Source organism: Ascaphus truei, chromosome 2 (genome assembly GCF_040206685.1).
Source record: "Ascaphus truei isolate aAscTru1 chromosome 2, aAscTru1.hap1, whole genome shotgun sequence".
Classification (NCBI taxonomy): Eukaryota; Metazoa; Chordata; class Amphibia; order Anura; family Ascaphidae; genus Ascaphus; species Ascaphus truei.
This window is the reverse complement of record NC_134484.1, coordinates 205,485,907-205,501,578: the sequence shown is the minus strand read 5'-3', so window position 1 is coordinate 205,501,578 and position 15,672 is coordinate 205,485,907. Positions and strand designations below refer to the sequence as shown.

Here is a 15,672-nt window from a genome sequence, read left to right as displayed (position 1 = left end):
GGGGTACTCCTGACTACCTGTTGCCGAACTCCTGCTTGAACAATGATGTCTCCGATCCTGACCCTGGCTTGTCCACTGACGATGCTGCCTTCACCAGTCCTGACCCTGCTACGTACGACTATGAACTGCGCAATCCGGATCCGCCTGCGCGGTCTAAGGTCGGTGCTTTTACAACCCCACCTCAGCCACGCGGTCCGACCCAGGTTTGTGGCGAGCACAACCGTGACACCCTCACAGGAACCAATAGTCAGTAAATACACACCGAAATATATATATATATACAGTGGTCGACAAATCACCAAATCTACTCGCCACACAAAAAAATCTACTCGCCACCTAGTACCAAACGTGTGCTGCTTGGGCCAATAGGAGCTCGCCACGATGTTATATCCACTCGCCCGGGGCGAGCAAATGTATAGGTTTGTCGAACACAGTATATATATATATATATATATTTACTAAATGCACACACTATAACATAGTATAACCGTACCACCATACAACACAATAACAATAATAATAATATAGGGAATATCTCCCCAACGTACTTAGGGTGCGGTGGCACCAATACTCTGGTGTCCTTCCCCAGTGTCCGACCCACACAAGTGTAGGGAGTAGCGCTACCCCTGTGGTCCGTTGGTGCACGTTTACCTCCCTGGGCACTCCTGTACCCAAGTACTGCTGACTTTAAACAAAAGGATCCGTCTGATCCCACGATGTGAGGCGTCTAAGAATCCTTCTGCTCCGCGTACGTCCAATCCACGCGTGGGGAGAACTCCCACTGGAGGGTCTCACCTTTAGAGTCTCTGATATTCACAACTTGCAACACAACTGATCCTAGACCGCAGGCCAAGCATACCGCGTGGCATCGCTTACTGATGCTGCACCTGTCACTATGAAGCTACGCGCAGCGCCCCTTTTTGGGGCCTTCCCACAACAAGCTGACAGGGTCAGGGGCCTAGCTGGGACCTGGGGTGGGTTATCTAACCTAGTCTGGGAGCCACTTGCACCCAGACTCTACCTACTCCCTTGCAGTCCCTGCTCTGACTGGTGATGTCCCAACCGCGCCAAAATGTATCTATCTTCTCCATGAAGCTGGCAACTCTATTGGCTGGAATAGCCCATGTGCTCCTGTATCTCCCTGAGACTGGGATACGTAGTTCCTTGCATAGCCTCATATGGCCACTGCAACTGTTACCCCCTGCGCATGCGCACCGCATCCACTGCGCATGCGCAACATCCACAGTGACCGCTGTGACTTCAGGGCTCTCTGCACATGTGCACCGCTACTTGCGAGCATGCGCGAGCATTTAAAGACGGCGGCACCCTGCACCGGCATCCGCCACAGAGCTCTGGCGACCTGGTGGCCCCCTGACCGCCCACAGCCCCCCACAGGATCCGCATGTCACACCGGCAGCACCTAAGCGCTCCCGCAGCTGGCCCCCTCCTGCAGACCAGGAGGTAAGAGGGGGACCTGCCTACATCCCAATGGACAGAAAGCTTTTCCATTTCCAAATGTATCTATGATATATTTAGTAGAAGTACAAACATCCCCAAAGGAAGTGGAAAGGCTGCCAAGTAAAGTTAGATAGAAAGTTGTCATTGCTATCGAAAATGATCACAGTATGTGAAAGTAGAGATGCAGTTGGACGCACTCTCAGGAGCCCCAGAAGAAATAGCAAAAAGCCGCAGCTCCAGAGATAGTGCTGCTGCGATATCGCTCCAGGTGGTCCATGCTTCTGCTTCAGACCTCCCCTGCCTTCCCCGGTGATAATCCTCCGGTTGCCTGACAGCTGCGGTCACGCAGTTTGCGTGGTGTTGGAGACAATAGATCCCGATGATCTGTATGTGATTCTCACTATTGCAGTTTAATGAATAAACTCCTAAATGCTTACAATGCCTAAAGGTTTTTGTCTCTAATCAAAAAAAATAAGCCCTACACAAACGCTGCTTTCAAATAATACTAAAAAAAAGATAAACCGATGCCAAACCAATGACCAATGTCCAATACTTTGCTGCACAGGCTGTTTAAAGCAGGATTTTAAAGGTTTAGGAGCAGTCTTTAAAGCAGCAGTTCTCCCTGCTTGCTTCAGGAGCGACGAGCAATCGTTGGGGTCAGGGCTTGGCTCGACAACACATAGAAAGGCTCTCTGTAGGCCACATTTGTACTATTTTTGTGTCAAAGCTAGTACAAAAAAAATGACAACAATTTTGGGGAACCATAAAAACATTTTTGTGGATCCCCTCAGTTTATGTAGGATAAAAAATCTCCTGCCCCAAAATGAGGGATTACTGCCTTAAAATGTTCAAAGTTTGAAATGTAACATTCCTTGTTTTTGCATATCCTTGCCCAACCCCTGAATGTCTGCAGTTTAAATGCATGTATTTTAGCATATGGGACACAAGTGTTTACTGTCTCTGCTGTAAGTTGGACCATGATGGTTTTTATCACTCTTTATAACATTATTGTGCATATGGTTTGTTGCTTATGACTTGCTTCATAATTAACATCTATGTTCAAACTAACGAGTCCATAAAGTGAAACAACTGTACTTGTGTGAGTTGACTGGTTATGCAAATTAATTATTTAGAACTTTCTTTACTGTACAAGTGTTAAGAATATTCCTCTTAAAAGAAAGAATACAGAAAGAAAAAATGTGACATACCTACTGTAGATCCACATTCAATATAGTAAGAATTTAAGGCATCGCATGAATGAAGGTTGATGCATTGTCAACTGTGTCACGTCACTTCTCTCAATACTGCATAGGGAGGTTAATTTAAAAATGTGCATGACCACATCCACAGGATCTAAATTATCTTTAGGTTTAGATACACACTGTACTGTAGGAACAGGATTGTACAAGCCTATGTGAGATATGTGTACAGTATGTACTCCTGAGAGCTTTTTAAAAACAAATATTAAAATAATTGCTTCTATTTTTCCTTCCAACACACTATATTAAACATGTATTTTTAAATATATTTTGTGTGTGTGTGTGTGTATCCTTCTCTCTAGATAACACAGCTTGGATTTTAACCAGAAGATCTGGTTTCAGACAGCATGAACAGAGCACTTTTTACCTCCCTATCCTGATTGCTGATAATGGGCGACCAATGCTAAGCAGCACCGGTACACTGACTGTCCAAGTGTGTAGCTGTGATGACGATGGTGATATAATGTCCTGCAGTGCTGAGCCATACACATTACCCATAAGCCTCAGCAGAGGAGCACTTATTGCTATTCTTGCGTGCATTTTTGTCTTATTAGGTAACTATAAAAATGATTTCTTGTACATTTAAAACCTTTTTTGTAATACAAGATTAAATTATTTTAATTTAGTTATATATATATATATATATATATATATATATATATATATATATATATATATATATATATATAAACAAACATCACCGCTTGCACTCAATGTACAGGTTCATATAGACAGGTGCTTGTCTCAAATAATAGAAAAACAACATTACCATTCTCTCGTCCGGTAAAGAAAGACTGCACTCAGTTCAGTAATCATGAAAAACTGTATTGGGCATCTGAATAGAAAAGATAAGTCACCCAATCCAACGTTTCGATCCTGGAATAGGACCTTTCTCAAGGGGGTACAGTAATAATAGCCCTTTTTTGTGTAGAGAAAAAAAAAGAGAGATTACGCTATATTCATTGTGTGAGATACCTGTGAACACACCTGACATACCTAAGAAATTAGCTTACCTATGTAACGGTGTGTCCCCCCCCCCCGCCAATCGCAGATAGGGGCCACTACATGGTGTATGTGGTGCATACCTGCTGGTAACAAGAGGACTGAGTCGTCTGCGATGACTTTGGGACACACGGTCAGGCTTCTGGGGTCCATACCCCAGATAGTACTTAGCAGTGCAGCGCCTCCATCTGCCATAGGCTCCAGGGATGTACAGGTGCGCCGACGAGTTTCTAAAACTTGCCTTAAAATTGCCTTGGAAAATCTGGGGCTATCACCAACAAGATCCAGGTACATGCTGGGTACATGCTGCAACATTTCAGTGACATTTATGCAGAGACTAATGGCCCATCGGATTAACACAGCAGGGGTCCCTGGCAGTCCCATTCAGTTTGAATGGGACTGCCAGGGACCCCCGCTGTTAATCCGATGGGCCATTAGTCTGTCTGCAGAAATCTCACTGAAATGTTGTAGCATGTACCCAGCATGTACCCAGCATATGTGGATAAACCTCCTATGGCGCTGAGGAAAGAATGGACGTGGATTCTTGTGCAAAAGTTCTTTTCTTGAGCTGAAAACCTCAAAAAAGGAAGACAAAAAAAGGCAAAATACACTGCAATAGTGTATTACCCAGGGACATGCTATAGTATATAAAATGAGAGCATTTATTTAATAAAACAATTTGTATAACAATGAATATGAAACAATTAATAAAACAGTTGATCAATCAGATTAGAAGTGTAAAACTTCCAAGCGCTTGTGCTTAAGGAAGATATGCTGCTCCGCCGTGGTAAAATTGAAATCCTACTCACCGGACATGAGTAGGACATGTGCAAGGGTTTAGAGTCCACGAGTATTGTAGGCGGTCCCCCCGCATCAACAGACGGACGCAACCCACGGCGAGCGGTGTCTTCTGAAGATAAAGACCCTAAACCCTTGCACATGTCCTACTCATGTCCGGTGAGTAGGATTTCAATTTTACCACGGCGGAGCAGCATATCTTCCTTAAGCACAAGCGCTTGGAAGTTTTACACTTCTAATCTGATTGATCAACTGTTTTATTAATTGTTTCATATTCATTGTTATACAAATTGTTTTATTAAATAAATGCTCTCATTTTATATACTATAGCATGTCCCTGGGTAATACACTATTGCAGTGTTTTTTGCCTTTTTTTGTCTTCCTTTTCTGAGGTTTTCAGCTCAAGAAAAGAACTTTTGCACAAGAATCCACGTCCATTCTTTCCTCAGCGCCATAGGAGGTTTATCCACACAGACTTCATATCTGGTTGGGAGATCAACCTTTCAGGCAGCTCAAGGACTACCTTACCAACTCTGTATCACAGATTTTATATTGTAATCACTGTATATTGTTTGTACGAGCGCTATTTACACTTATTTTTTCACCAATGTACCCAGCATATACCTTGGTCTTGTTGGTGATTGCCCCAGATTTGTTTTAGAATACTCGTCGGCACTACAGTATGGAGATGATCTCCCACAGTAGAACTTGTACTCTCCCCCCTGTTAGATCAAACACCAGGCCTGAGATATATTGCAAACAGGAATGGTTTATTACTACAATATTTGCAGTAATACACAGCTACTCAGCAGTCTTCAGCCGGTTACAGTCTCTTTACTCGCAGCTATCACTGGAGATGGTCCCTGGACCGCTACTACAGGCCAAGGGCACCCCCAGCCATCCTAGCTCTTCCCCACCTCCCTAGCGGAGGCAGAGGTATGATCACACTCACTCCTCCCTGCAGGGAAGAGCACATGGGTAGGCCCAAATCTCAGGCTCCCAGATGTGGGACCTGTCTTCCTCAGAGGGAAGGAACACCTCCAAATTTAGGGCGGTCCTGCCCTTAAGTAAAGCTAGAAGTCAATCACCCCGTTGTCCCAGCTACAACAGCATGTACCACCCCCTGCTGTCACTCAAGTGCAGTACCAAAGGTGAAGGGGAAAAGCCCATACCAATTACTGGCAAGCCTGTGAATACCAGGGTTTACTGCCAGCCCATTGGGTAGAATAGTAGCCATGGGTACCCTGCTACACCTAAATATGCCAAATAATTCCTAGATAGCTCAGATGTGTTCACAACAAATATTTCATGGATTATAGGTTAATCTAATGAAGGTATATTAATCAATTGGCTGCTAAATTGGCACCACTCTGTTTCAAAAGTGCTATCTTCAAGCTCTGGATTAAATAGCCTAATGGAATTTTGTGAATCTGGGTCTAATTCTAGCCTTATTAGGGACATTCTGGTAAAATAGTATTCATTTTCAAGCAGTGTGACCTTTACAGAAAATGTGAATATCATTTTGCAAACTTCTTTTCCAAGACATTCACACATCTCTACTAGGAGATAATCAGTGCTTTTATAAGAGCTTATGAATACTCCCCCCCCCACACACACACACACACTCCCCACCCCACCCCCACGCCCCCCACACACACACTCCCTGCCCTCCCCCTCCACACACATGCACACCATCACACACACACAATCACACACACACACAGACACTTTCCCCACACACACATACCCACACACACATAATGTATATTTCACCAGCACTAGAAACCAAGCTGCGAAGTAGCTTTATAGTTCATGTTCATTTAATGGCGTTTCTGGGTCTTATTAAAACACAGTGACAGCTGCTGTATAATAAAGTAGCATTAGCGGTCTCTAATCCTTTTGTACATGCATGTAAAGTGCTGTAGTTGTCAGCTGGTAATTTTATTCTCAGATATCCTCTATAGATATGCTTCATATAAAATGGGGCTGCTTTAATACATCCTTTTATTTTTCTCTGCAACCTTCTTAGCTGCAGTATATATGCTGAGATTTTTGTAAAGTATTTTTTAAGTCACCGTGACTGCTTCTTCAGATCTATGTGAGCACTGCTTAGTAAATATGACCCACAATATCTTTGATTACTGTAACCTCCTGCTGTCCGGCCTTCCTGCCTCTCACCTGTCTCCCCTACAATCTATCCTAAATGCTGCTGCCAGAATCACTCTACTCTTTCCTAGATCTGTCTCAGCATCTCCCCTCCTGAAATCCCTCTCCTGGCTTCCAATCAAATCCCGCATCTCACACTCCATTCTTCTCCTCACCTTTAAAGCTTTACACTCTTCTGCCCCTCCTTACATCTCAGCCCTAATTTCTCGCTATGCACCACCCCGACTCTTGCGTTCTGCTCAAGGATGTCTTCTTTCTACCCCCTTTTTATCTAAAGCCCTCTCCCGCCTTAAACCTTTTTCACTGACTGCCCCACACCTCTGGAATGCCCTTCCCCTCAGTACCCGACTAGCACCCTCTCTATCCACCTTTAAGACCCACCTTAAGACACATTTGCTTAAAGAAGCATACGAATAGCACTGTGAACATTCTGAACACATGATACATAAAGCTTGGCCCCCTGCAGACGCACTTACCAGAACTCCCTCCTACTGTCTCTGTACGTTCTCCCTACCTACCAATTAGATTGTAAGCTCCTCGGGGCAGGGACTCCTCTTCCTTAATGTTATGTTTGTCTAAAGCACTTATTCCCATGATCTGTTATTTATATTATCTGTTATTTATTCGATTACCACATGTATTACTACTGTGAAGCGCTATGTACATTAATGGCGCTATATAAATAAAGACATACAATACAATACAATACAATACAATACCATAAAACTGCTGCAAATAGATATCAATCACTGAATCCTAACACAGATCAAGAAAGAGAAGTCACATTTGATCATTAAAACTCCAGTATATCCAAATGGCAAACAATAAAAACATATCATATTTTACCTAGTTTAAACTGTAACTTAAAATGAGGTGAACCCTAAAAATTACTATACTGAAATATTGTAAATATAACGCATTAGCCATATAGTTTTAATGTAACAAATTTGTTTTGTAAATTGCCCATGGTTATGATTCTGTACTGAAAAGTTTTGAATTAGGCTTTGAGCATTGCTAGCTTTTTTGATTTTGCTACAGTTGATACATAATTAAATAAAACCAAATGATTATTATTATTTTTTTTTGCCTTTCTGTAGTACTGGTCCTGCTTATTTTATCCATGAGGAGACAAAGAAAGCAACCATACACCATTGATGAAGAGGACAATGTTCACGAAAACATTGTCAGGTATGATGACGAAGGAGGAGGAGAAGAAGATACTGAGGCTTTTGACATTGCAGCTATGTGGAACCCCCGGGAAGCTCATTTGGGGAAGACTAGGCAAGACATGCAGCCTGAAATTGAGAGCCTATCCCGTTATGTGCCTCAGACATGTATGATGGACAACAATGTTCACAATTACATGTTAGCCAAGCTGTACGAAGCAGATGCAGATGTCTGTTCTCCTCCTTTTGACTCCCTCCAAACATACATGTTTGAAGGAGAGGGATCGGTGGCTCAGTCACTGAGTTCCTTACAATCATTCAGTACAAACTCAGACCAGAGCTATGACTACCTTATTGACTGGGGTCCTCGGTTTAAAAAACTTGCAGAAATGTACGGTGCTAAGGACGGTGATGAATCTTTGTGATAACAGAAAGGAGAATGGCGTATTTTTATGCAGGGCATGGAGCCCCACCCCATCTGGATCCATTTTCATTAGATATTTCACTGAAGAAACAGTATAGAATGACTTAAAAATGGTTATGGCACCAGGCATGGATGGAAATGTAAGGGTAAAGAAGCTTGCTCTGGATCAGCTTTATTTGGTCAAAAAAAGATTATTTACATGTGTAAAAATGGTATTGATTATGTTGATAGTCTGAAGAAAAAAAATCTGTTTTCTGGGTTTTAAGGACTTAGTTATAAAAATTAAGTCCCAGAGTAATATGACATATATTTTTATACAGCATTGACATCTCTACATCTTTGTCAAAAGATTCTTCAAAACACAGAAATGGAATTGCGGTAAACTAAAGAGAAATATATTTGTCTTAATAAATTATACATGCACTTCAGAAATGTGTTCCACTGTAAAGCTAAAAACAATAAAGTTTAGAATATTTCTATTTCCCCACCGTTGAACAAGTTTGGTAACTAAACAAAGAGGATCACAGATTCCTGTAGTCAAAACTATATTTATTAGTCATGGGTCGGGCATATTAACACTAACTCGTTTCTCTTACTAGATAATGTAAATGTTTTCATCTCTGCTATATCACCGTGGCACTTCTCAGAATGAAAACAGACGACATTGTATCTGTTTGCACTGTATGTGTCATTTCCATGTGCCAAATGCAAATATTAGATGCTATAAATGAAAGCCAAATACATAATTTAATGAATACATACTGTGCTGTAGATTAGAGGGCTTTCCTAGTCTATGTCAGTTCAACCCAAGGAATGTTTACATACTTTAATAACCTAGCCAAACAAATGCAGCATTACAAAAGACTAAGAAGAGGATGTAAGAAAATGTTTAAGTTTTGTACATTTGTCAATAATTTTGGTAAGGAAATATGATGTACTGAATGTCCAGTACTTTAGCACTTCTTAAATAAAAAGTTGAACTGAAAGGATGTCTGATGTTTTTCATAGCTTGCTGCTTCATACTAACTCCTATGTGAAGGATACATAATTCATCTAACATGTATAACGACAAAAGAAACAGCGCAGAAAACCTCATAGTGTAGTATATAAAAAATTATATTGTGATAAAACAGGTGAGTATTGCACGTACATCAGTTTAAAATTTACTAGCAGTAAATGTATATGGACATGTTACCAAACAGCAACAGATGGTGGGTAACGATCACCGGATGGAATCTCCTCTCCTCTCACGTCTCCCGTGGGTACTCTCTGCACCGCTCGACTCGCCCAGATGGAAGGCAACTGCCTTACGGCGTGGACACAGCAACCAGATGGACTTCAGCTGTCCTACGGCGTACTCACAGCATCTGTTGCGAAGAAGCAGGCTCTCTCTCCCTGGCTCTAAGGCGTCTATCAGCATCCACGGCATCCACTTTGAGCGCGCGTCAATGACGTCATCAAGTGGTGCTGGTAGCTATGCAGTCTCGGCCGGCCAGAGGAGCAGCGGGTGTAACGGAGATAAAACCGAATGGCAGATGGGGTAAATCCACAGCGGGTAGTGCTAGGAATGAGCCCTCTTTATCAGGATAAAAGAGGGCGCATTCCTAGCACTACCCGCTGTGGATTTACCCCATCTGCCATTCGGTTTTATCTCCGTCACACCCGCTGCTCCTCTGGCCGGCCGAGACTGCATAGCTACCAGCACCACTTGATGACGTCATTGACGCGCGCTCAAAGTGGATGCTGTGGATGCTGATAGACGCCTTAGAGCCAGGGATAGAGAGCCTGCTTCTTCGCAACAGATGCTGTGAGTACGCCGTAGGACAGCTGAAGTCCATCTGGTTGCTGTGTCCACGCCGTAAGGCAGTTGCCTTCCATCTGGGCGAGTCGAGCGGTGCAGAGAGTACCCACGGGAGACGTGAGAGGAGAGGAGATTCCATCCGGTGATCGTTACCCACCATCTGTTGCTGTTTGGTAACATGTCCATACACATGTACTGCTAGTAAATTTTAAACTGATGTACGTGCAATACTCACCTGTTTTATCACAATATAATTTTTTATATACTACACTATGAGGTTTTCTGCGCTGTTTCTTTTGTCGTTATTTCTCTAGTTTTGGTCTGTGGAGCCATTCCACGAATCCAGCAGCATATCCTCACCCTTAAAGTAACAGGTTTACCATTATATTTATTACAATTGTATATCACTTAGTATTCACCATTAAGCACTTATTCATGATTATTAGAGCGCAGTTCACTCTTTGTTTCTATCTAACATGTATACATGAACTTTGCTTTCATATGTCCAGTACAAGGGAGGGAAATATGTCAATTGAAGCTTAAATAACATTGTTGTAGCCATGTTAGTCAAGTTGTAATTATATATGTCTGCTTAATTCATGTTTCAAATTCAGCTACAGTACTGCCAAATATTAGAGATGTGAGGGGGGTAGAGGGATTACCAATTCTGCATGAGTCCTAAATACTATATCAAACCTCCCTCCACATAACATATGGAGAGGCACCTGTGCTCAAAAAAGAGCACCTCTTACAGTAGGTACCCTGGGAGATATGCTAATGTAAGGCTGAGTCCATGGTCAACGCTTAGGCGCTGAGGCGCACTGACGCTTGTCAGTGAGCTCCTGCAGCCACAATGAGAGTGGCTTTAGCAGGGGCTTGCGCATGCTTCCACAGACGTGCGGGGGCGTACCACTTAAAAAAAAAATTTGTTTCGGCGCTCACGGGAGCGCAGGGCCGGTCACGTGAGCGGTTCGCCCAATGAGGATGAACCAGCTCCGTGACGTCACTTGCCCGCCTCCCGACACGCCCCCGGACGGCGCGCGAACTAAGGCCAGGGAAAGCATCCGCTTTACCTCAGCTTCAGCGCGTCTCAACACGGCTGGAGTCACCATGGACTCAGCCTAATACTGTCATGGGAGAACAGTGATTTACACCATTATACCGTGCTCCTATCACTGAGCAAAACCAAGAAGTAAAACAAATGGCTATTTATTCCTTAGAAACAGACATACACACACACACAATGGATTACAATATTCAGAAGAAAACACGCTTACTGGGGTCTGGGCTACAAAACTAAACTTTCCTAGTTGAAATAGAGCATGAAACAAAGTCTTTAGATTAACCAGGACATAGCCTGAAAAGTCCTGGAACTCAAATTGGCATGAGGTTCCTGACGCTACCGCTGTATCTCTCCTGGAGATGCCAAAATCCCTTGACCGGGAGATAGTACCAAACGTCAGGGTACTCTTTTCGGCATGTAGTACCAGCCGCAACCGCTGTGTTCCCTTTTTGGAACTTGGCCCCAAAAAAGTGGGACTTAAAAAAATTTGTGCCTTGAAATTTCTGAAGCCGTCTCGCGTCTATTTATCTAAGAGCATCTTTTGGTGAGTTCAAATTTGCCGCTGCTGTCTTGGCGCGTATAATCTGTGTGAATCTGAGGTCCGGATTGGCTGCTGGGTTTCTTCTAGTACTGTATTTCCAATTTCATTCATGAAATACTACAACCAATCCGAGCCTGGGAACTTTACAACCAGCCAAGCCAAGGGCTGCCAGTCTTCCAATGCCGGGCAAGCAGTTCTTCTGAATGTAACGAGGGCATGCGCGAGTTTGCCACCTTAGCCACTTGTTATTCAGAAGCCACCCACTGGGCTAGGTACTTCCAAGTCTAGGAAGGCAAATGCTAGCCGCGATGGCCGGCATTGTTTCCCGGACGTGGGTACTCCACCTAACCATCCTGCCCAAATGGCTTTAACACCTCTGGCAGCATCTATGGCTTTGAAGTATGGATCTTGGGCAGACTCAGTGGCACCACAAATTGGAAGCCCACTGGCCCCCCTCAGAGTACCATCTTTAAAAGTCCCACCTTATAAGTATAATACATTTACAAACATCTCAGTTTAATAAAAATATACTTTTACACTTTTACCTTGTCTAAGTCTTTTGGGCCATGAGGGGTAGAATGGGACTATATGCTTTTATTCCCACTAGCCATATCCCTCATACACTGTAAATCTGATTAAGACTGTAAAACGTTATAGCCATGTTGGCTATTAAACATTTTATGAAACAAAAAATATTTCCCATTTTTCTTTTAAGTCCCACAGTGGAACAAAAAAATGCTTAGCTTCAATCTCAGTGCTGTAGCTCCTTCCCTTAAGGAATCCTCATTTTCTTTAGAACCAAAAAATGCTTAGGCACACTCCCAGGGCTGTATCTCTTTCCTTTACTGAAGCTATGACTTGGGTTTCATAAAACCTCTCGCAACTTAATATACAGTTGGAGAAACCCCTCCGGAACCTCTATACTGATTCTGGGATACCTGGCCATATATTGGGAACCCTTTCCAACCTAGGGACCCTTGACTGTACCCAGGATACACAGATCCCTATGCCCCCTTTTACCTTTCTGGTCTGTGCTGAGACAGGGAAACCTGCCGGTGAGTCGCATAACTGTTTTCAAGGGAGGATTTTGACCAGAGTGATGTGTCTATACTGTATGTCCCCGGGAATCTTACCTGATACCCGGATACATTTTTGGGGTGGCCAGGAACTCTGGACCTCTTCTACCTACTGTAGACACATTCTGACAACACTTGTACTGCAAAGTCCCTCCTGAAACTCATAGCCCGAGAATCACCACTGGTTAGCACTCCTTGAAAGGTAAAATACACATAACATCTTTATGGTCATACAATTATTAATTGCAGCCACAGTACACAGGTTGAAGAGCTGACACTTTAAAACCTGAAATAGGGCTCAGAGGTAACCAGCCGGGCATAATACCTTTATTACCCCCTCACCGTCACAAATATGCAAAGTATATTTAAATGATTCACAAAACCTATATTGACCAGCCTAAGGCACCTTGTGATGAAGGGGTACATGTGTTAGGCACGACAGGATCAGAGCCTACAACCTTTACTATTCAGTGAATCAGCTCTAGCACTGTACTAAACCAGCTGCTGGGTAGCCCCACTGTCACAAAAAAAAGTTTTGAGCTCTACTGCCCACACCTGTAGCTAATCCAGCTATTAGCATGTCTCCTAGGTACTGTATGTTAGGTGTGCTTCTTTTTGTGCACAAGGCACATTGAGCTAGCAACCAGGAAGTGGAAGTGGTCTGCTTTTAAAGGAAGCCAAGTGGAGGGGGATACAGGTGTGAGCAGTGAGAAGATTCTGCCTTTTTAACACAGAAATAGAATGTAATGGATCATTCATTTATTCATGAACATTTAACATGCCATTCACTAAACTCCGATACCTGGAGATATTTGATTTCTGTCAAAAGATAACTACAATTCATTATCGCCTACCCCAGACTGAGGTTGGGTCTATCTTGTCTATGTCTATATTGACCACTACTATAGACATAAGCAAGCTAAGACTAACAAACCTATAATGGGTAATACAATGACATTAAAAAAAGATTTAAACAACTTGTTAAAGCATAACATATTTAACGTTATATTAATGTACATTTCAATATACATTAAGCGGCCATTAACCCCCTGAGTGCCAGTGAGGATAACAAGACTCTCTCCAAGAGTGGCTAGGTAGCTCAATTGGAATGCATGGGCTTAATGATCCCTTATTGTATATTGAAATAAAGCGGGGTTAACCCCTTGTTTGCAATATAAATTAGTAGGGAATTGCTAGCAATGTCTTACTAGCCTCTTTGGTATGCAAGGGGTATTGGTAGTGTATTGGTATTATAGTGCTAGGTATATACTAACCCCTTTGTAGAACTTGGTGGCATGGGTTGCCCACTACTAGGTAGCCAATTAGGCTTACCAAGGGGTTAATAATAGCATATATTGTTTTGCTGCTTTTGTGTTGATTAATGCAGATTTATATGCATTCACACTTATTTTATTGCTTAAGTTATTTACAGTATATTTAACATATTTTTCTTCTCTCAACCCATTTAAAAATAAATAATTATTCGTGAATACAGTGATCCTTCTTACATTTTAACGCATAACTGTTAGTTGTTTACGGTAGTGATAATCACTCATGTTTAACAAAATTTGGTGAATCTAGGAATTTGTCTTTCTTTCTGTTGGCAACCTTACAACCTTATAACATGATTGTAATGTTTCATTATATTTGGAAACAGACAAAAACATATTTTCCCTAGAAAAAAACGATAATTAATAAAACTACAATGTTACTTGAATAACCCCGCATACATACATCTCACAGTGTAGTAATGATTTCTTAGTCCATGATATTAAAATGTACTGCAAGAATATTGTTAATCACTGTGATGGTGAAGGGGTAACCAGGCTCACTAATAAAGTTAAGCCCATTTGGTTAGCTCTGATCCTTGTATTGGGGTTTGGGAGTGTCTGATCTTGAGCCCAGTGATTGTATATGCATTGTGAGCAATTATGCGACAAAAAAGAATGTATGTGTTTTACCTTTCCAGGAGTGCCAGCAAACAGAGATTGCTAGGCTATGAGTTTTTCAAAGGGGGGGTTTATAGAGAAAGTGGTGTCAGATTGTGCCTAGCTAGTCGGGGTCCAGAGTTGCTGGATACACCAAAAATGTACCCGGGAATCGGGATGGAATCTCAGAAACATATAGGCACATTGCTCCGTCAAAATCTCCCCTTAAAAATGCTTGTGTGACTCACCGCTAGGATTCCCTGCTTCAGCACAGACCAGAAAGGTAAATGTGGCATAATGATTTGGGGTGTCCCTGGAATGTTAAAGGGGTCCCTAGGTTAAGGGGGGATGCCCAGTTAATGCCCAGATCACCCAGAACCCGGAATAGGGGCACTGGGGGTGCTCCAACCATAGATAAGTTTGTGAGGATTTTTGAAGTCTAAGTCTAGTTATAGTGTGTGGGGAATATGGCTAGTAAGGAATAAAGTGCAAACTTCTTATTCTATTCCTCATACCCAGAAGACTTAGAAAAGTTTAAAATGTATGGTTTATTAAACAGTATTTTTAAAGTACATATATGGTTGTGTACGGTATAATGAGCTGGGTCTTTGCGGACCAATGTTCTGGGTGAGTAACTGGGATACCAGCTTGTGCCACTATCTACCCAGACATCGGCCATGAAAGCCACAGAGGATGACAGAGGTGTGAAGAACATGTGGGCAGGAGGTTTTGGCTTGAGCACCTACGTCCTGGGATGAATGGAAGTCCTCGGCCTTCCCCAGACTGTGAGGCGCCTAAACCAGTGGGTGGCTTCTGCATACCAAGTTGAGGTGGCAAGCTTGCGCATGCCCTTGGCTGCTGCAGAAGATCTGTTTGCCTGGCTTCAGAAGACTGGCATTGCTCTGGCTGGTAGGAAATTTCACACACTCGGATTGGCTGAAGTATTTCATGAATGAACTCTGAAATACTATAAGAAACCCTCAGCCTCAA

General features: G+C 42.7%; 1 protein-coding gene across 1 annotated transcript in view; it reads left to right on the top strand.

Annotated features, from left to right (window-relative positions):
- Positions 1–9,252, top strand: part of CDH20 (cadherin 20) — a 107,079-nt gene extending 97,827 nt beyond the window's left edge. The window contains exons 11-12 of the mRNA XM_075585889.1: positions 3,020–3,271; positions 7,781–9,252. Coding sequence (XP_075442004.1) covers positions 3,020–3,271; positions 7,781–8,274 — 746 coding nt within the window. The 3' untranslated portion in view covers positions 8,275–9,252. The remainder of the gene's footprint in view (positions 1–3,019; positions 3,272–7,780) is intronic.
- The last annotated feature ends 6,420 nt before the right edge of the window (positions 9,253–15,672 follow it).